Source organism: Etheostoma spectabile, chromosome 2, assembly GCF_008692095.1.
Source record: "Etheostoma spectabile isolate EspeVRDwgs_2016 chromosome 2, UIUC_Espe_1.0, whole genome shotgun sequence".
Classification (NCBI taxonomy): domain Eukaryota; kingdom Metazoa; phylum Chordata; class Actinopteri; order Perciformes; family Percidae; genus Etheostoma; species Etheostoma spectabile.
Genome location: NC_045734.1, coordinates 25951437 through 25973333, shown reverse-complemented (window position 1 = coordinate 25973333; position 21897 = coordinate 25951437). Strand labels below are relative to the sequence as shown.

Sequence of the window (21897 nt, the reverse complement as noted above, 5' to 3'; positions counted from 1 at the left end):
CCACACACACACACACACACACACACACACACACCCTCTTTATTATGGTTGCAAATACCGCTTTGCTAAAAAGTGGATAATGATCGTTATTTAACCTAGAATTTAGGCGTTGTCACCTCGTAATCGAAACTATTTTTGGTCCTGCAATTTGCCGTAGCCAACAGAATAGAAAGTTTCTACTCACCTGGCTGGGGGTGAAGCCGGTGGCTTGCTCAAGGGCACCCCCGTGTGGATGAAGGGGACACTGTCCCTAACATTTGCATTGCCTCTTGCAGGCAAAAACAGCGAGGCGGTTATTCAGCAAAACATCTGGCCTGGTACTCCTGCTGCTTATTTTGCGTGAGTCGAAAATGGCCTATTAAACCTTTTCCGGTGCCATCCCCATTGGCAGAGATGTGACGTTTACGGGGCTTGGAGCCGATACGTTATTCTAATGTGAGTCATTTTTATTCTCCATAAAGGCATATTTGATTTGTTTTATTCAGGCCCACATATATCTATTTTTTGTAACCCTGTCTCTTTGACGTCTTGTTGTCATTCTTGTTTCAGTGCGTGTCTGCATCACAGCGTCCTCCTCCTCCCTCCCTCCCTCCCTCCCTCCCATTACCCCGGTGTGTGCTGCTCCTGCTGCCTCCGCTCCGTGTCTCCTCCGTGCGGCGCAGCGCGGCCATGGTGGACTCTCCCAGGGCGATGAAGAAGACCTTCTCGGTGCCGGAGATCAAACCGCTGGACCAGTACGACTTCAACCGGGCCAAGATCTGCGCGAGCGTCCGGTGGCTGCTTTCTAAATCGTACGGCTCTGCAGGTAGGCTCCAGTCTTCCCCCCGCCGCTGTTCTCATCACTGGGGCGCTCCTTGGGTGGGGCGCTTAATAATTGATCCAGCTAGCAGCTATATATAAACGACTAGTCGAGCCCTGATCAGTTTTATTTCAAGTGAGCCTCCAGCATCCATCTTCCCAGCAGCATCCATCCAGCCATCCTTTACCAACTGCTGCACTGATGCTTATAGTTAACCTGTGCGTGTCTCCTAGACTCTGCAGCCTAAACATTGCATGTTACCTTCGTTTTATACCGAAGGATTTTCATCCAATTATTGACATGAATATGAGGATTGTCAGGAGGGATCTCTTCAGTGGTGCGTAATGCATGAACGGACTGGAGGCTGTCATCGCTGCAGTGCAACAAAGCCTTTTGTCAGGCTCCATCAGGCCTGTGGAGGGGTTCACCAGCCTAAATATAACCTGCAGAACTAAACCTATACAAATATACAACCTAAACGCCTACCAAAGATGCTTATGTATATATATGTGTGTGGGCCGGCTGTAACTGGGTCAGGACCGCATAATATCTGTGTCACTGTTACTCACGCACGCTGTGCTATAGCGCGTGGCAGTATAATAAAGGTGACATAGTGGGTCTTATAAGACAATGAAGTGTCTTAGGTGATAACTGCTGCACAGAGAAGTTGTTGGCTAGGCCTATTAAATATATTTTAAGAAATATGCTAGCAACGGAAAAGCTGATTTGTACCTGTCAGCTTTGTAATGTATATTTTGAGTGGTCAAACATTACAGTAAGGTAATAACACTGAGGTAACACTCTATATAATGCAGTCCAATTTATGAAATAACACCCTTAAGGCTTGCAGGTTAATGTGAAAGTTTTGTTTTATGTTGAATAACATCCCACTGTAGGTTGCTCTTTTTTAGGGCAGCAGCTAATGATTATTTTCACTATAGCTGTCGGGACTATGATGATGCTGTGACTTATAAAAATAAAGTATATAAATGCACTTACATGAATGAATAGCCTAGTAAACAACTGAAGTCGACTAACACTCCAAAACCTTAATATATATTGAAAATAAATAATACAAAACAGAAAATCCGTAAACCTTCACATTTGAGATGCTGAAACAGGGACTAATTGGCAATTTTGTTTGAAAATTGAGCTAAATGATAAACCCTTTATTAAAATTCAAGCAGCTTATGTTTCTGTTATTTCACAGCAGTTTCTGTACGAATGACATGTTCCAGTGAAAGATCAACCTTGTACTAACACACCGATGTCACACTGGGCTCATACTGCAATCTAATACTGCAGTAGTTAAGTTTTTTTTTGTTGTTGCTAGTATTAGCTATTAGTTCATGTTACATTTGTGTCTGGTCTACTAGTCCGTGTGACAGGAGGAGAGATGAGCTGAAAACCTCTCAGCAGGGGAGGCTTAAATGTTGTCTGTCAACTGGAAAATGCCTCCTGGGTGCCTCGTACAGTTTTAATAAAGGCCCTTAAAAATTGTCAATAAGAACATTTTAGTTTTATCCAAGTCATGTATTAACAAGGTGAAAATTAATGAAGCTTGTGTCTTTTTATGTTAACAATAATATTAATTTAGCCAGTTAAGTGAAGCATTAAACTCAATGACCTGTTTGACTATATCTTTTTTTAAACCTCCATTGATCCATTAAACTGCTTATATGTTTATGATCCATTCTGTTAAAACGAGTTTGGCATTGTCCATCCATCCATCCATCCATCCATCCATCCTTCCTTCCATCCTCGTCCGCTTATTTGGTATCAGGTCGCGGGGGGAGCAGCTCCAGGAGGGGACCCCAAACTTCTCTTTCCCAAGCCACATCATCCAGCTCCAACTGGGGGATCCCGAGGCGTTCCCAGGCCAGGTTGGAGATATAATCCCTCCACCTTGTCCTGGGTCTTCCCAGAGGCCTCCTCCCAGCTGGACGTGCCTGGAACACCTCCCTAGGGAGACGCCCAGGAGGCATCCTTACCAGATACCCAAAACAACTCAACTGGCTCCTTTCAACTCGAAGGAGCAGCGGCTCTACTCCTAAGAGCAAAATCGTATGACGAACCTACCTCTCAAGAGAAAATACAAAAGGCGATCACTCGAAAAAAAACAAGGAAAAAAAAAACAGAAGGGTCAAAAAAAAACAGAAAATAAAAACAGAAAAAAGGCTCTCTCGGATGACTGAGCTTCTCACCCTATCTCTAAGGGAGACGCCAGTCACCCTTCTGAGAAAACCCATTTCGTCCGCTTGTACCCTGGATCTCGTTCTTTTGATCATGACCCAGCTTTCATGACCATAGGTGAGGGTAGGAACAAAAGCTGACCGGTAGATCGAGAGCTTTGCCTTCAGGCAACTGTGCGATAAATTGAATGTATCATCGCACCCACTGCGCTGATTCTCCGACCAATCTCCCGCTCCATTGTCCCCTCACTTACAAACAAGACCCCAAGGTACTTAAACTCCTTCACTTGTGGTAAGGACTCATTCCCTAAATGGAGTAGACACTCCATTGGTTTCCTGCTGAGAACCATGGCCTCAGATTTAGAGGTGTTGATCCTCATCCCAGCCGCTTCACACTCGGCTGCGAACCGATCCAGTGAGTGCTGAAGGTCGTTGGCCAATGACCACATCATCCGCATTAGAGTAGACTTTACCAGAGAGCTTGCGTAGTGTAATCCTGTGTGACCCCTGTAATTGGCACACACCTTCTGGTCCCCCTTTTTTAACAGGGGAACCACCACCCCGGTCTGCTACTCCTTAGGCACTGTCCCAGACTTCCACACAATGTTGAAGAGGTGTGTCAACCAAGACAGCCCCTCCCCACCCAGAGCTTTAAGCATTTCTGTACAGATCTCATCAATCCCCGGGGCTTTGCCACTGTGGAGTTGTTTGACCACAACAACTTCCACCAGGGAAATTGACAAAAATCCCCCATCATCATCCAGCTCTACCTCTGACATAGAGGGTGTGTCAGCTGGATTTAGGAGATCCTCAAAGTGCTCCTTCCACCACCCTATTACCTCCTCAGTTGAGGTCAACAGCATCCCATCCATACTGTACACAGCTGGGATGGTTCCTGCTTTCCCTCTTCTGAGGTTGCAAATGGTTTTCCAGAAGCAGCTTGGTGCCGACCGAAAGTCCTTTTCCACGTCATCTCCCAATTTCCCCCACACCTGCTGCTTTACCTCTGTCACGGCATTGTATATACATATTGTATAGGCTATACTTTTGGATTTGCACCTTATTGTCTTAGACTTTTATATTTGCACTCTTCCCACTTTGTATAGCAACAGCTGCACATGATTTTCCCTTGTGATAAAGTTTTATATTTATCTTATCTTAACTAGGAAATGACCTCACTGAGTTTCCTGGGAGATGGAGATACTGTAGAAGCAAAGATATAAAATAGGATGAAACATATCAGAAATATTAAAATATGTAGAGAACAATGGATTACACAACAGATAGTATGACAAGGATAATGTACAACTGACAAAATAACCACAATAAATATACCAAAACAAAAAATTAAAACTTCTGATGAAAAAAGGAATTTAAAGACAAATTGAGCTCTGAAATTCTATAATGGGCATTTATAAAAATTTCCTGATTCTAAAGATACAACCATGAATCAATTAATGTAGAAAACAATTGGCATCACCAAACATAGGTCTGTATATGTTTGAGGACATTGTGGAAACAAGACTTGAAACAGGTCATAGCATTATTTGGTGATTTCTAACTGATTATATAATCCATACAATCTTACACTGTTCACGGTCTGATTTAGCTGCACTGCACAGGCCGCTTTCTGTGTTCCTCCCTGATTGAATTAGTATTATGTTAAATGGGTTAGCTGGTTCCTACTCTGCAGTCCAGTCTCATCGCCTCTGCTGTGATCGGGACAGATTGGCCACTTTCCATTTCCACCATTCCCATGGTGACGGCAGTCCTATTTCCTCCCAGTGCTGCAGAGTGTGAAAGGCGGAGGGTTCAACCCCAAACAGTGTGTGTCACACTGCAGTGGAGTGACACAGATAAAGGCTCCTATTCAAATTCATTGCGGCTCTTCAGTCATTTCTCTTTTCCCATGGATGGGAAGAAGGAGTTACACATACACAAGAGAGCCTCGCAATAGTAGGTTGAGAGAGAAAGAAGAGCAGTTGTAGCCCTCATAATGAAGATGTGTAAGGACAGTTGATAATTCGTTGGCTTCAAAGGAATGAGGATTGACTGTAGAAGTAAATGGAAGAGATGTGGACTCTGATATTTCTTTTACAAAGTCCACTCCAATCTTCCGGATTATCCAGACTCCTTGGACATCCTTCCAGACCGGGAATATGGGTCAGCCAGGGAAGTGTGTGTTTTAGTGTCCACAGTGTGTATGTGTCTATGAAAGCACCCACTCATAATGGTCTGAGCTTCTTACTATGTACACCATAGTTACTCGGCACGCGCACACACACACACACACACACACACACTTGTCAGGGGAACCTAGCCGAGCTGTTCATGCAGATGATGACATTATCTTCTTCTGCAGGCTCCCTGCAGTCAGACGCTTTCACTAACTGTCACCTAATCTCCATAGTGGGAAAACTTCTTCACTTTTCTGGTTATTTAGTTTTCTCTTCCAGAACAGATAAGAGATGGTGGAGCTGCATTCGCTTGGCAGGATCCTGTGTGGAGTTTACAAGCTTTTCCACATGGGACAATGCGTCGACAAAGCAATTCTCTGCATTACAGTAGAACAATGCAGGCAAGCTGACTCATCTCTTGTGTCTGCAAGCAATATCTTATCTGCACCATAAACTTCATGGTTCTGTTTCTCCTCACGTGCCGTTTAGAGAATCTCCTATAGTAGATGAATGAGCATCTCCTTTTTCTTAAAAATTATCTCCGCTTGTATATGATGAGTGAGTGGAATTTTTTAGCTTCCGCAATCCACTAAAATATTAATTCTGTGCTCTTTTACATTCATAAGTAAGAATGTGTTTTTCCTCTAAGAAGCTCTCTGAGGCTGCACAGAGGTGCTTTGAGCGGAACCCTAACTTCAGCATGACAACCGCATCCATGATGGTAACATGCTGATGATTAGCAAGTATAATGCTTTCCGTCACCTTCACCATCTTAGTTCAGCATCTTGCTAACATTTAGTAACTAACACTAAAGTCAGTACAGCTGCAGCAGGTGGTAATGTCATTAGTTTTGTAGGTATTATAAAACAAAGTGTTGGACAAATTGAATTTTTGACCTGATCCTTGAGCTGCAAATAAAAAGTCAGAGGATCAGAAGTCATTAAGATTAATCCTCTGGGAACCATGAATGCCTGTACCAATCTTTGTTTAAATACATGAAATATTTCTCTAAAAATGTATAAAAACATTGACTTACAAATGGTGAAAGAAGAAGAGGATCACAAAAGTTATTAGGATTTATCCTCTGGGCACCGTGCATATCTGTAATGTCATGTAATTGGATTCAAACAGGGACAATGCACAATTAAACATTGACGTTGTATAAGAACACGGAGAGATGCATTGCACCATGTTGTAGCCCAGTTGCTATTTTCCGCCCGTAGTCCCTGGGCAGGCCTATGTTATAGCAATTCATCCAAAAGTTATCATAGTTTCACTAAAGTGACAACATGTCAACATGCTGGTGGTGCTAGAGGAAAAATCAGTAGGAATGATCCTCTCTGGGCCATTATGTTCATACAATCATCAGATTTTTAGATAATTATGGACCAAAGTGGTGGACCAACTGACAGACCATTACCACCCCTAGAGCCATGATGCTAGTGTGACTAAAAAGCTTAACAACACTCTTCTCTTTTTTTCAGAAAATGTTCCTGTGGAGTTGCGAGAGCCGTTTTACAAAGACCAGTATGAACAAGAACACCTCAAGCCATCCGTCTCCAAGCTGCTTCTCTCCCCGGAGATCTACTGCAGAGCCCAGGCCCTGCTGGCACAGGCGCAAGGGGTTTCTCTGCCAGCAGCGCAGGGGTCCCCGGGCGACAACTCCGCCTTGCTGCAGTTTCTCATTAAGAAAGGTTACAGTCCAAAGGTCCAGGATGCAGACGTCACCGAGGAGGACCTCAGCTTTGTCCCCATCAAGACGGTGGGTGTTTGGCGTGATGTGTTTATGAGTGTGGTAATTAGTTTTAATGTTAATTTTGCCCTGTTTGGTTTCCACTAGTCACAGTATGTGCCCATTATTTAGGCATATATGAAAAGTAAATACTACAGTGGAAACTGCTATATACTAAGTAGATAAGTAAGTATTCAGCATTTAATTAATTAATTAGCATTTTCCAAAGTAAAGAAAAGTTTGGTGGATGAAATATTTCTCTCTTTTAATGCTTTTCCATTGGTTGAAGTCCATGAGTAGCAGTAAGGACAAGAACAGATGGAAGTAAAGTAGGGGAAAAAGGAAGGAGGAAGAACAGAGGGATGAAGAGAAGGAGAAATAAGAACAAAGGGATGAAGAGAAGGAGAAATAAGAACAAAGGGATGAAGAGAAGGACATAAGGATGAAAAGAAGAAAGAGCAGAGGGATGAAAAGAAGGAGAAAGGGTAGAAGAAAAGTAGGCAAGAAGGAGAGACAGACCGAAAGAGGGAATGAAATAAAAAGTGATATTTAGAAATCTTACCTTGTGTGGAATGAAAAAAGTTCACATGCAAAGTAGATAATACAAGTGTCACAAAATATAGAAGTTTAGTAGTGGAATATGTAGAGAGGCTTCAAAAATATTGTTAAAGGACCTTGTACCTACAGAGTCAGTGCGAGTAATTTTGAATTTTCACCTCTTCTGATTTCACGCTAATCTTGGGATTGATGCAGAACGCCCACCTCGCCCTGATCGACTCTCTGATGACGCTGGTTGCTAAAGAGGCGGTGGGCAGGGTGAAGATGGCGGTGGAGGCGGAGCAGATGGGTGTCGGGGCTCCGTGGGAGAACGCTTTGCTCTTCTGGGTCAACCGGGTGAGACCACTAAATCCCTTTCAAACGCTGCCATCCATTTTATATTGATATAGTTAGTTGATTAAAGGACAGGTTAATTGTTTTTCCACTTGAGACCTATTTTTAAATGTGGTTTACCATAATTTATTAATGCAAGATCATCTTAATTCGCTGGCAGCTTCAGCCTTGAGAACCACTCTGCTTTGGCTACTCACTTGGATTGTTTGGGCTTTTAAAAACCAGGATAAATCTTCCTCTTCCCATACATGTACATGTACAGGTGTCGATTTCTTTCATTGTTTTTTAAAGACCTAAACCTTATGTCTTCATTGGACTGTGAAAAAAAGCCTATTGAAGAAAGACAGACATATGGTGAATTTTACAAAAGATATTGGCATATATGCATGATTATTAGTGATGAAAAACATTTCAACAAGAAAAACAATGGGGTAAGCCATATTATATATTTTGTATTTATATTTTCCTTCCATGGTGGCTCTTTACTTGCAATATTGCTCCACATTTTTATATACTGTAGATACAGTGTGTATATATAAAAATGCATATTGTATATGCCCTACAATGTGTGTATATATATGACATTGTTATGTTTTGGATTTTTTAGGATTCACTTGCCTGTATGTGATTCTGACTCTGAAGATGATGATACACATTGGTTTTCACGTATTATGTAATCTCAGTAAAGTCTTCTTAATTCGTTATGTACATTGACAAAGCAGTGTGCCTTAAATGTTTCGCTTGTTGTCTTTCGTGGACATCTTAATAAAGTTTGGGATAAAACGTGGTGAACTTATCCTTTTAACTTCCCACAGCTGAACCAGAAGTTGAGAGAAATCACAGAAGAAGACGAGCCCACCAAGTCGCAGACATGCACAGACCTGCAGACTGCTCAAGACTCGGTAGAAAACACACACACACACACACACACACACACACACACACACACACACACACACACACACACACACACACACACACACACGCACGCATGATGTCTCTCACACCAGCTGTGCTGCTGAAGCTTCTAACATCAACGTTGCTCTGCTTCTCTGTTCTCTCCCCCCTGGTTTTGTCTCTGTCATGCCTTGCTCTCTGGCAGTGTCAATCCAACCGTTGGTACTGGAAGCTAGTCCCCGTAAGTGTACTCTTCTCCTGTCTATCTTCCTCTCTGAGTCCGTCCATCTGCTGTGGCTGACGTTATGGTGCCTGCTGGAAAATGCCTCAAATAACTCTTATTTGTCCCGATACAAAAGTGCCTTAGTGTATGATGTCATTTACATAACCGCTGACCTTTTAAACTGACCAATAACATCACCTGTAACTGCTTATTATTATTATTATTATTAATAATTGATGATGTTTCGGACACTGGCGTGTTTATGACTTTGTTACGTTCAATCATCAGTTTTCGTCTTAAACTGCCCAGATTATTAGAGCGGGGGGGGGATGTTGGAGAGGAGGGAGGGAGGTGGCATTACTCCCTTGCTGGTTATTGAAGCACCTATGCGCCCCCCCCCCTTTGTTTGTCCCCATTCTCCTCCTCCTGTCGCTCTTTTCTCCCTGAGCAGTACCAGGATGTGGTGTGGCGGTTCACACGATGAGCGGCCCCATGTCATTTATGCTTGTTTCCCTCTCTCTGCCATCCCCCCATCCAGCATGCTATCGCTTTTTGTTTGAAGGAGTCGGGGAATAAGCCGCCAGTGGTAACGTATAACACCGCACTCTTTTCTCACCCTCATCATCCACATCACCCGTAGCAACGCACGCAACTTGAGTGACAGACTGACCTATTGCCACACCTGTCCCACGCTGTTGACCAATGACTGACTGAGAGGGGCGGGTCTGTGCTGCCAATCGCTGCTTTTCCCTTTGGATATATACTTTAAACACACATTGTATTGCAACTGTGTATTTTGTTAAAATGTTAAGGCCAGTTTAGAAGTATAAACCTATTGAACTCACTGTAGAGCACTTTTTGACAGTTGCAAATTTATTGTAAATGTATTACACTTTTTTATTTTTATACGGTTCTGTGAAAAAATCTTCCCAGCCCTTGTTGCATGACCAATTAATGTTTAAATGATGACTATCTAAATGTTTGAGCCCATTGAAAATGTGTATTGTATTTGGATACACAATTTGTTTGAAAATGACTGACTGACTGACTGACTGACTGACTGACTGACTGACTGACTGACTGACTGACTGACTGACTGACTGCCTGACTGCCTGCCTGCCTGCAATCTAATCACTTTTCCAACTGAGGCTGGATGGATCAATTAAAACTCATTAACACTATTTATCCTTATTCAATTCATGTTTTACTGCTTTTCGTTATAGTGCGTGTTACTAAGCCATGTTATAGGAGGCCTGTTTCTGTAAGATGTTACTCTTTGATGTTAAACATTTCACCTTTGCCCTCCTCTAATAAGGCTGCGTAACGTCATTCAGCATTAGTTACAGCTGATGCACATGCAGCGTTTGTTTTGTGTTGGATTCTTTTGAGTGTATTAGATCTCGTATTACAAGAGTGATACAGTATACAAGTTTTTCATTTTGATAAAATTCACTTTTTTCTTATCGGATTATGTATTTCTTACATGATCAAGGCTCACTGTGACGTCAGTGCCTGTGTCTGCTGCATGGACACCGGAGGACAAACGTCCTCATCTTCACTTATGATCACTGACATTTTTCTACCCATAGTTTTCTTTTCATTTTGTGTATTTTTTTCATTTTCTTTTTGCAATGTTTTTTTAGCCTTTGCACTGCACCTTCGAGTTCGGTGTGTGTGTGTGCGCGCGTGTGTGTGTGTGTGTGTGTGTGTGTGTGTGTGTGTGTGTGTGTGTGTGTGTGTGTGTGTGTGTGTGTGTGTGTGTGTGTGTGTGTGTGTGTGTGTGTGTGTGTGTGTGTGTGTGTGTGTGTGCGCGCAAATGTTTCTTAATTGAGGCTTCACTGGTCTTGCGCTTTGTTTCTGTGGGTTTACTTCTCTGCAATTTTCCTTTTTTGTAGTTTGGCTGCCTTTATAGTTTAAGTTAATAGTTTGATTTATTGTCTGTGGTGTTAAAAGGATATTTCCTGGCCGATTGAACACTAACTCTCAAACATAAACATTTAAACATTTATTTTCAAATCTGTAATTTTGTCTGTATCTGCCTTACAATCCTTCCTCTCTTCCCTTCACTTACCCATTTGCTTTTCTGTTTCCTACTTGTCTTTACACAACCCCTGTTTTTTCCCTATCTCCCTCCTCATCCTTCTCCCTCCTCATTCCCTCTCTTTTCTTCCCTAGATTCGCTACAGGAAGGACAAAGTGCAGTCTAAGCTGACTCCTACTTTCCCTCTGGTCTCTGCGGTCAAAGATCTGTCTAATGGCTGCGCTATAGCTGCTGTGTTGCACTACTACTGCTCCAACTTGCTGCCTCTAGAGGGTACACACATGTACTCAGATGCAACCACACATGCATACACGTACACATTGGATGATTAAATATTTATTTTTTAGCTAATGTATGCTTCCAGAGACTAAACGGCTGAAATCACGGACCCCTTGTTTAACATAGCATGCCATTATGTTCAATGAGAAAGCATTTGTTATTACTACATCTGTTCAACAACTTTGAGTCTTACTAGTAGTATACATGATATTTAGGAATATACCTTTAATGTCCATTTTTATGTTTTCTTGCTGCAATTCAGTGAACTTTGTAAAAGCATTCTTACATTAAAATAGCATTTGTTGTAAATTATTTACAGAAAATCAAAAAGTATTTGATAGCTACCTCTGAGGGACACGTACAGTACATACTAAATGTTTATGTATTATTTGTCTGCTCCTTCCAGATGTGTGTCTGAAGGACACCATGTCAGTCACAGACAGTCTCTACAACCTGCAGCTGATCAAAGATTTTTGTGAAAGCAGTTTACAGAGTTGCTGTCCCCTCGCTGTGGAGGACCTGCTCTACGCTCCACCGGTCCTGCATGTAAGCATTACAGTATATGTTACCTTTTACATTTATGTTATTAATGAATACACTGTGGATTCATTGGTGCAGTTCAAGTGAGGAGTAAGAGAGTGTGGATTTAAAAATGAAGGTATGAATGTACACTGCCGGTCAAAAGTTCTGGGCCTCTTACAAATTTTCATACCACTCCATCATAGACAGAATACTAGGTGATCTGAGTGGGTGGCTGATCTTTTAATGCAATATCTACATTGCCCAATATCAGCAACCATTCATCCAATGTTTCAAAGACACATTCTGTTCACTAATCTAATATCATTTTAAAAACCTAGCTGAGAAAACATTGGAGAACTCGTTAGCAAATATGTAAGAACATAATATAATCTGAAAACTGCTGCCCTGGTTAAAAAAAAATGCAACTGATCTCAGCTGGTATTCTGTCTATAATGGAGTGCAATGGAAATTTGTAAGTGACCCCAAACTTTTGACCGGTAGTGTAAGTGTTAAAAAAAAAGGCAATTCCACAGAAAAAAATTCTCTATGAGGAAAAATTATCATGCAGTGCAGACAGGATTTCAGCCTGGGTGTAGTTACTCTTTAGGATGATGTCATCCTGCCATGTTTTTATCTCTACTGACTTGACATTAACCCTTTGAACTCTGCAATACAAATGGTCCACCAGGATAATCAGTTATATAAGTCAATAAACTATAATATTAACTAAACGTATTGTCATTGTGTCATAAATGATAAATACTAAATATGAATGTGTTTTCATCCAATTTTAATAAATAAACACACAACACATATTGATCCAACATATTTCCACTCCATAAGTTATCAGAACTATGTAAACCAGGATAAGACACTATCACTGTCATATTACGATATCCAAAATTTAAGACGATATCTAACCCAGATCGTTATTTATATAATATCGATATATTGCCCAGCCCTACACCTCCGTGTTAACCTAAAATGCTCTTTTCCTCAGCTGAACATCATGAGCTTCATAGCTGAGCTGCTGGAGTGGTTTGAGGTTAAGAAGCCTGATTTTGTCCAGCCCATACAACCCATTGACCTTTCAGGTCTGTAACTTCCAGTACGTTGTTGACAACAGTTCTCTAACATTATTATATTGGCTTATGGCGATCGGCCTGTGGAACTGCAATGTGCCTCTGTCTTTCAGATGTATCAGGGTTACTCGACTGTACAAGTCCTGTCAGCGGGAACAGCAACAGGTACAAGCATCCTACTAACGGCCCCCACACAAAGATGTTCAGGGTAGAAAAATCATGCATGGCTGTACTCAGTCTGATAAATCTGTCCTTAACCAATCTGAACCTAAACTAATACAGCGTTTATTGAGCCAAAACTAGACTAAAACCTTAATAACCTGGTCCGGGCTTAGAATCAAAGCTGTAACATATTATGAACAATTAGTATACTAAATAAACAAACAAAGCAAATTTGCTTTTAAAAAAGAGTCGAATGAACGTCATTTTACTGTATTTTTCTGTTTCAGTGGTTCTCCATCCTTCATCTTCAAACAACCCTTTGTGCCCATCTGCTCCCCAGTGTCACCTGGTAAAAAAAAACAGAAAGAAACACACACAATGTTTTTATTTAACCTTTCTTTTTGACTTTAGTTTTTTTTTCTCTCTCTTTGCAGAAAACAAAAGTTGGACAAAGAAACAAATCAGGTAGTCATACTTCAAAGCTTCATGTGATCTCTATAGTAAATGTAAGGGCTGGGTTTTAAAAAATTGATTTCCCGATTTAAATCGATTTTTCATTTGGATTTTCCAATATAGGTTTATAAAAGTCAAAATCGATCTCTATAGCATATGAAACCAGAAGACGTGAGGAATCCAGTGGTATGAACCCTGCTATGCTAGCTAGTCAAGAAGGGGGTTAAAGAATGCTCCAAAGATAAGCTACATTTCGGCAAGGGAATGACTGGCATGGCCATTTTGAAAAGGGTCCCTTGATCTCTCACCTCGATATCTTACTGACTACTCACTGACTGTAGAGTCTGTAGAGCTGCACTTTATTGTGTTGCCGGCTGTAGTGTTTTCATGTTGAATAAGATGTATATTAATGTAACTGCTTTGGGATCAGTTCTTAATGTAAACACTAATACTTTTAATAAAGCAGCAGGTTAGAGGGAACCTTATAGAATTGTTGAATCTCTTTCATAGCTAAGCACATTTGTTTTTCATGAACTATCCCAAATCGACACTAAATCAGTAATCAAATCGGAAATGTAATCATATTGGGACCTTGTGAATCGGAATCAAATCGATTCCAGGAAATCAGTGGCGATACCCGGCCCAAGTAAATGTTGTGTTGCATTCATATTTTATCTTAATTTAAAAAAAAATCGTCTTACTTTGGCTTCTGTGGTCTCTGCTTTACCATTTTTGTTGGCCCAACCCATCCATTTGTTCATTTGTCTATCATTCCATCGTCATCCACCTCTCTGCAGTCGTCCTCTGTCAGCAGTGACTTTCAGCATCCCATTTGGGCTGGACAGTGATGTTGACATTGTCATGGGAAACCCGATAGATTCTGTCTTTCGCTCTGTCAGCACTGACAGCCTCACCAACGGCCTCCCTGCAATGACTTCATCGGTGACATCAGCAGGGATGACTTGCGTCCCGTACAGCCCTCCGGAGGAACTCAGCCATCTGGTCAGCGCTTCTGTTCCATCTCAGCGCTCTTCCTGGGGCCCCTTTGCACACACAACACCACTGGGAGAACTGCCGACCATCGAGGAGGCGCTACAGGTGGTTCACACTCCTGGCAGCAAAGATCGGAGGAAGGAAAGGATAGCGGAGAAAGGTGGAAGAGGAGTGTTGGGAGGAAGGCCAGAGCCCAGGTTACGTCCCGAAGGAGCCCCGGCTGGTTTCTTTCTACACTCCCCTGAGAAGGATAATTTGCAGCTCAGTAGCTCTGCTCCCTGTCGCTCTGGGGTCCTCCACCGGCCTGTCGGTGGAGAAGTGGGTGACACTGAAAGGCAAGGAACAGGACGCACCTCCGAGATGTCACGTGATGACGACTCTGTTCTACGAGATGGCAGCGTTGACTCCTCTGAAGCATCGGATGAAACCCCTAGAAAGGCCCCTGGTAATATTCGACCCGCTAACAACAGCACCAGAAACAGTCCACACATGACAAGCTTTGCTGAGCGACGAGACAGCAGAAGAAGACATCCCGCTGCTCCAGGGGAGGAGTCATCCTCTGCTCCGACTCCAACCACCCCAGGAACTCCACATACACCCTCCACCCCATTAGGGGCACCGGGCCACCAGGAAAGCCCAGGTCCCAGATGCCCTGAACCAGGCTCTGAGGCCTGGGAGTTGGGGGCTCGTCTAGAGGAAAAGCGCAAAAGTATTGAAGCCCAAAAGAAACGCATTGAGGCCATCTTTACAAGGCACAGACAGAGACTTGGAAAAACTGCTTTCCTTCAACTGAAAAGACAGCAAGGAGAGGGAGGAAGGGAGGGAGCAGAAGAGGATAATCTCACCCTGGACGAGCGTCTTACTTGCATGGAGGAGCAACTGAAACAGGAGGAAGAGAGGGAAGAGAAGGAAAAGAAAGAGAAAGCAAATGATGGAGAGAAGGAAAAAGAGAAGCCATCTGTTTCCAATCCTCCTCGGTTAGAGAAGCAGGTCACATTCTCCATTGAAAGTAAAAAAGGAGCAGAGAAAGAGAAAGGAGGTGAAGCTGTCATACTGGAGTGCAATGAAGTGGTGAAGAAACTTAGTGAAGCTCTGCAGTCCTTACAAAAGGACATGCAGAAACTTACAGAACAGCAACAGCAGCTCATGAGCAACCAAAGACCTAAAAATACACCCCAAAAGAAATCAACACCTAGAGGTACCGCCAAAACGCCTCCTCACACCCCAACAAAGACACCACCAAGGACTCCAACAAATGCTTCTACGAGGAGTTCAAGTAAAGCTTGGGTGATTCCAGGTCCCAGTACTGCCTCCTCTCCATCAAGGCGTTCTCACCTTCCTTCCTCTTCCACCTCCCCAAAGACTATTGTCTCCTCCTCCTGCCCAGCTCCTCGCACAAAGATCCACTCCTCCACTCCCCGCAGCCCCAAGCACCACCCACGTGCCCAACATCAGCCTCACCCACGGCCTTCCGAACTCAAGTTTCCCCAGTTCAACCGTGCCTTGGCACCAACCCATAACGTAGACACCCTCCCCCACTTGCGACGTGTGTCCCCCAGCAAGTGTCAGGTTCAGACCTCCTCTTCCTTCCGTATTGGTGGGCAGCAAACTCCTCCAGAGTCTCTTCAGCCTACCCAGCAGCCACAGCCTGACGAGAACACCTCAGACACAGCCTCTAGCGAGACGCCAACTCAATTCAGCTTGGAGCTGGAGCTGGAGCAGGAGAACATGGAGGCTGTAGGAGGGCTGCCGGTCTTAACGCAGCCCAGACACGACCGTCCAAGGGCTGCTGGTGGAAGCAGCTCTGGCGCTCCTTCCGAGTGTTCATTTGAGAGCGAGACTTTGTCCCTTTCTGCTGCTTTCAGCGCAATAGGTGAAGGCAGAAGAGATGGAGGTGCAGACAAGCACTGCAGCATGATTGAGGTCTCACTGTTATCATTTGGAGGGCCAGAGGGGGGCAGTGATGAACCATCTGACGAAGGGCAGGACTTTTCCTCTGATTCTATGAGCGACCATGCAGAATCTGCAGTGGAACATGATAGAGTTATTGCTGCACAAACTCTAGACCCCATAGAACAGCTTGGTCTGGCCACAGGAGCCAGCAATTTGCCAGAACAACAAACTGAATCTGAACGAGAACAGACAAAAGAGACTGAAACTTTGGATCCAAGTGGACAACAGAAGGAGTCCGGGGCAAGAGGAGGAATTGGATTATTCTTTCAGGTGAGTGTTTGCAAAACAAAATGAATGGGAATAATTATAGGAATTCTGTCATGAAAGTTGGGTAATATGATTTTGTGCTTGTGTGGTCGTAGGGGAACGCACATAGTGAGGAGGAGATGGCCCAGCGTCGAGCTTTGCTGTTCGAAAAACAGCAGAAGAGAACTGAGGAGCTGAAGAAGAGGAAACAGTGGAATGAGCAAGAAAGGGACAACAGGTAACACTCAAACACATTTATGAATGCTTACGAAGTTCTTTGCATCGCTTTTTATGTTTGTCATCTAATTAGTCCTGAGCTGAGATGCACCAATTTTAAAGGAACCTATTTCCTCTTGGTTTCAGACCAGACAAAAGAGTGGCATCTCCCTCCAATACACCTCCTGCAGGCACAACCTCACCTTCCCCCACACCTCCTGCTACACCAGGCCGGCGGGGAAATTTCACGCAAGAGGAGTATGCACGGCGGAATCAACTCAGGATCATGGAGGACTTGGGCAAAGTGCTTCAGCAGAAATCAACCAATCAAGGACGATCTTCCGCTAAGAAAACCCGATCCCGTCCTCGCAGCATGACCAGGGAGGAAACAAAGCTGTCTCTGAGCCCAGCCAAGGGGACAAATGGTAAGATCAAAAGTGGAAAAGGGTTATCAACACATTAAGATTGTGTGCAGATGATTTCAATGACTGAGCTGATTATGTTTCTCCAGGGTCTAAGTTGACCAAGGTCTACTCTAACTCCTCCCTCAACCTGGCAGCCACAGACGAGCCAGGAAACAGATGTGATAACCCCACTAAGAAACCCCACAGGTACTCCGCGGCATAGGTCATTTGTGTGCATCTTTACTCTCATTTATACAGTTTTTAGCCACAATAGTAACATGGCTTGAGAAATGGCAGTGCTGGTCAGTCAGATTTGTTTGTTTTGTCTTTTGGATTAGAAATTCATGGCCTTCCAAGTATGTATCCAAATGAATTTGAATTTGTGTTTGTAAAACTAAAATGTCTTTACGGAGAAACACTTTGCACATCCAACTGTTCTTCCTTGCAAGTGCATTGGAAAATATACAAACTTTAAAAAATTGGAAATTCCGCACTCTGCTTATAGCATCCCCAATTATTAAAGAAAAATGACGTTTTGATCCCCCTGGACCTTTATCAATCCAGGGAGTGAAACATTACTTTTCATTAATAAATGGTGAAGCTATAAGCAAGGACAGAGAACAGGATTTTCCTTTTTTCCCAAAACCAAAATGTCAACATTTCCACTTCCACATGAACCTCCTGGGTTCATAGCAGGGTATGGATGGATGGACAACCAAGTTACTCAGAAAGGATGCTAAATGTTATCAAATTACAGTAACATCCTAAATGTTAGTATGATGTTTATTATAGATTTATCCAATGCTACTTGCTAAATGTACGTTAGAATGCTAGATGTTACAGGTTAACCTTAGTTATATTGCTGTTTTCAATAAAGATGCGAGGTCATGGCCTGTTGGTTCATTGTTTGACATTCCTCCAACAGCCGCCCTGACTCACCTTCAGGATGTGTGACACCAAGTAAACTAGCAAATCAGAATGGAGAGAAAGACTGGGAGAATGGTTCCAATGGGACCTCGCCTGCCCCTGAATACACAGGTACAGTACTGCACAGTACAGTATCTCTCAATTCTTAAAGACTTACTGTACATGCACATCCAAGATGCTTACAATTGTACACACTGGTTAGCGTTACTAAGTGTACCTGTGTTTGAATTTGCAGGTCCAAAGCTCTTCAAAGAACCAAGCTTCAAGTCAAACAAATTCATCATCCACAACGCGCTCTCTCGCTGCTGCCTCGCTGGAAAGGTCAACGAGAGCCAAAAAAACAAGATAGTGGAGGTAGATGATTCATGTATACTTTACTATGAGCCACTTTTTTATGTCTAGTAAAATACATGACATTAATCATCATCTAGCTGTGAATTCTGTTGTTACCAAACTAGGGTACTTACATGCAGTGTTGGAAGTAGTACTCAGATATTTTTACTTAAAAGTACCAATAACACGATGAAAAAATACTCCATTACAAGTCATGCATGTAAAATCCTACTTTTAGATTAGGTTCAACTTTATTGTCATTACACATGTACAGGTACACGGCAACGAAATGCAGTTTGGGTCTAACCAGAAGTGCAATAGCAGTAATTGCAGGATATACAATGGTTTCATAAGTGCAAGATGGATATGAACTGAATAAATATAGAAAATAACACTATTATTAACAGAATTTAACAGATAGATTTGTCCTATGAATATAATATATAGATAACAAGTAGTGTGAACAAGATTTACAGGTGAATATGTACTATAATTAGGACGGAAGCGCCACTTTTAAGATTTACCGAATTATTGTTTTTCGGTCAAACGGCCTTTTGAATGGGAGTTCTAGGGGCACTTTATGATTGCAACAAAATCACTATTTTTAAAACACAAAGAAGGCTCGACTCAACATGAAACTTTGCTCGAAGCATCACCAGGGGCTCTACACGGGAACTCGAACTGAACTCAGAGAACATTGTTTGTGTACACAGAGTTTACCAAAAAGAAAGGTTTTAACAACAAAACAACTAATACTCTGTGCATTCATATGGAACTAAGCTTTAGGAGCTTTCCATCTTTACTCTCCTCCCTCAACCACTTTTGACTTCCTAGATGGAATGCGAACAGAAAAACAACAGCCACACTCAGTATTAGTTGTTTTGTCGGTAGTGAAAAACAATATTGACCCTGGAGTTAAAAAAGGAGCCTCATATAAGAATGACATTTCCTCCTATGGAGTCTGTTCATTTGCATTAGAGATTGATTCTTTTTGACTGGCAAAGATGGAGGCGAGCGGAAACAACAACAACAGGTGGGCCTGCCGACAGTGTTGTTGTCATTACTTAGAATTCATTGTGGGTGAGACAGAAACTACGCACTATAGCTTTAATGGTAGAGGAAAGAAGGATAAATAAAGTTCTGATACACTTACATTCTTTTATGATTTTTGGATTTTTCTCTAACTGCTTTTTTGTGAAATATTTTACCACTTTAGGCTTCAACAACAACAAATAAAAATAGAGGGGAAATGTCTCTTTTGTGTAACTGAAACATGACAAAGGGCCCCAAATGGACACTGTCGTCATGTTTGAAGATCACTGAAGCCGCTGAAAACTAAAAATACACAGCCCAAATGACTTTTTGCGCTCTTCTTTCTTTTACTTCCAACCTCAGGAGATGGAGAAGAGTCCTGCCAACCACTTCCTCATCCTCTTCCGCGATTCCAACTGCCAGTTCAGGGGCGTTTACACCATGAACACCGACTCCCAGGAGCTTGTACGACTGACTGGTGTGGGCCCGCGTACAATTGGCTCCACCCAGGTGGAGTCCATCTACAAATACAGTTCAGATAGGAAGCAGTTTAGTGCCATCCCCTCTAAAACTATGGGCATGACTGTGGACGCCTTCACCATCCCCAGCCATCTTTGGCACGGAGGAGGTGCAGCAGGAGGAGGAGGAAGCAGGAGAGCAAGCGTTACCAAGAAGGCGGCCATTTCCAAGTGAGCAACATAATACATCACGGAGACAGATCATTAAAGAAAACACTAATTATTGTGAAAACTGTAGTCAAATATGAAAAACAGTTATTTATATGCACACAGATCAGCCTTTAGCCATGTGTGTGCATACATACAGCTTACCTATCTTGCCCTTGAATTTACTAAAAATACAAAAAGTAAAAAAAAGAAAAGACATTTGCACTCCCCCTTATGTGCATAAAAATGTTAACAGCACAATTTTCTTTTCCTAAACAGTAAACGGAGATACTCATTTCCAGAGTGTACCGAGGAATGTTTTGTAAAATATTAAGTTGCCAAAGGAAGAGGTACTTTTAAAAAGTCTCATTACCTAGACTTTCAAAGTATACACTCAAAAATGACTTTCCTTCTTTTGGAAGAACAATTAAGTTGTTTATTGAAAAACACTAACTTTAATAAGATACACGATAACTGTCTGTACCCTCTCTGGTTCTCCTTGGATTGAAGTTCTCAAGTCGATCACCAGTTTTATACATTGAGCCAAACCACAGAGAAAATGCCTTCTTGTGTTAGAGTGACTGGCAGGACTTTTATTGTGTACGACTTTTATGTCCAACAATTGCCAATAGGGGGCTCAAAGCACATTTGTTTTGCAAAATGAAAGACAGCCATAACTGTATTATGCATAAAGCAGAAGTCAACTGAAAAAACGATGTGTAAATGTGACCGTGGTTTTCAGAGATGATTACCACAGCATAAATGGTTAATTACTGTATGTGGTATAAGCTTGTTTCAAAATAATATCACATTGAAAATGCGTGGTTAGATGAAAGTATGTTGATAATGGGTATACGTATGAGCGTCAGATGTCAATTAAACAACACTGAACTATTAGCGTATTGAGGATGATATGTGTCATGCTAAGCTCACATTTAGTAGTACCGGCACTGTTGTGCTCTCTGTTAGGGATGGGTTCCGATAGCCGGTACCATTTTTTGATCCAGTTCCAAGTTAGAGAAATACCTAGATTTGTAAATCTTGCCCACCCAACAAATCCATTATTGAATCTTTCATCCACAGTCTCTCTTAGATCACCCTTTTTTACCTCTTTCTGACACCACAGCCATCTGCGAATCTCTGTGGTTTAGGTGTGATACTGTACATATGTATTTTTTTAACATTTCCCACCAAACGAACTACGTATCAAGATTCAAAAAGTGTGTTTGGGACTGGATTTAGATTCACTAAAATGCTATTGAAACCCGTCCCTACACTTGGTAGAGTAAACACAGTTAAATTGGTGTAACTCAGACCAGCATTCATGTATGAAATAACAAACTGGAATAAACTCTCCACTGAACAAACCGTTTCTATGTAATATTTCTGTATACCCCCCCCCACCCCCACACCCCCACCCGGTCAAGGCAGATGGCTGCGCACCAAGAAGCCAGGGTCTGCCTGACATAAATATGCTATCACATTTTTAACAATGACTTTTCATGACAATGCAATACTGACTTTTTTTTTACTTTTATGACATACTGTATGAGTTTTTTATGACTTACTATACTATGACTTTTTTTTAAAAGCTTTTTTATGAAATACTGTATTATGACTTTTTCTACTTTTTATGACTTACTATTCATTTTTTAACTGTTTTATGACATTCTATGAA

The 21897-nt window shown here is 42.2% G+C and overlaps 1 protein-coding gene across 3 annotated transcripts; it reads left to right on the top strand.

The window, feature by feature from the left end:
• The first annotated feature begins 298 nt into the window (after positions 1-298).
• On the top strand, positions 299-21585 carry LOC116697120 (calmodulin-regulated spectrin-associated protein 3). Of its 3 annotated transcripts, XM_032528448.1 has the most exons (20): positions 299-435; positions 550-805; positions 6653-6930; positions 7654-7794; positions 8607-8693; positions 8894-8929; positions 9450-9497; positions 11087-11225; positions 11638-11777; positions 12754-12847; positions 12949-13000; positions 13285-13346; positions 13432-13462; positions 14248-16666; positions 16759-16880; positions 17006-17283; positions 17370-17469; positions 18188-18300; positions 18425-18543; positions 19918-21585. In XM_032528448.1, the coding sequence occupies exons 2-20, from the start codon at positions 670-672 to the stop codon at positions 20245-20247; spliced, it is 4725 nt and encodes a 1574-aa protein (XP_032384339.1). In that variant the 5' UTR covers positions 299-435; positions 550-669; the 3' UTR covers positions 20248-21585. The 3 variants fall into 3 exon arrangements, with proteins under 3 accessions (XP_032384339.1, XP_032384347.1, XP_032384351.1); XM_032528456.1 differs by lacking the exon at positions 9450-9497; XM_032528460.1 differs by lacking the exons at positions 8894-8929; positions 9450-9497.
• Positions 21586-21897: the final 312 nt, after the last annotated feature.

Excerpts from the sequence above, each read along its gene's own strand:
- LOC116697120 (XM_032528448.1), top strand. The coding sequence starts at position 670 with ATGGTGGACTCTCCCAGGGCGATGAAGAAGACCTTCTCGGTGCCGGAG. Across the intron at positions 6,931-7,653 it reads GCTTTGTCCCCATCAAGACG|AACGCCCACCTCGCCCTGAT; the intron begins GTGGGTGTTTGG and ends GGATTGATGCAG. Across the intron at positions 16,667-16,758 it reads GAATTGGATTATTCTTTCAG|GGGAACGCACATAGTGAGGA; the intron begins GTGAGTGTTTGC and ends GTGTGGTCGTAG.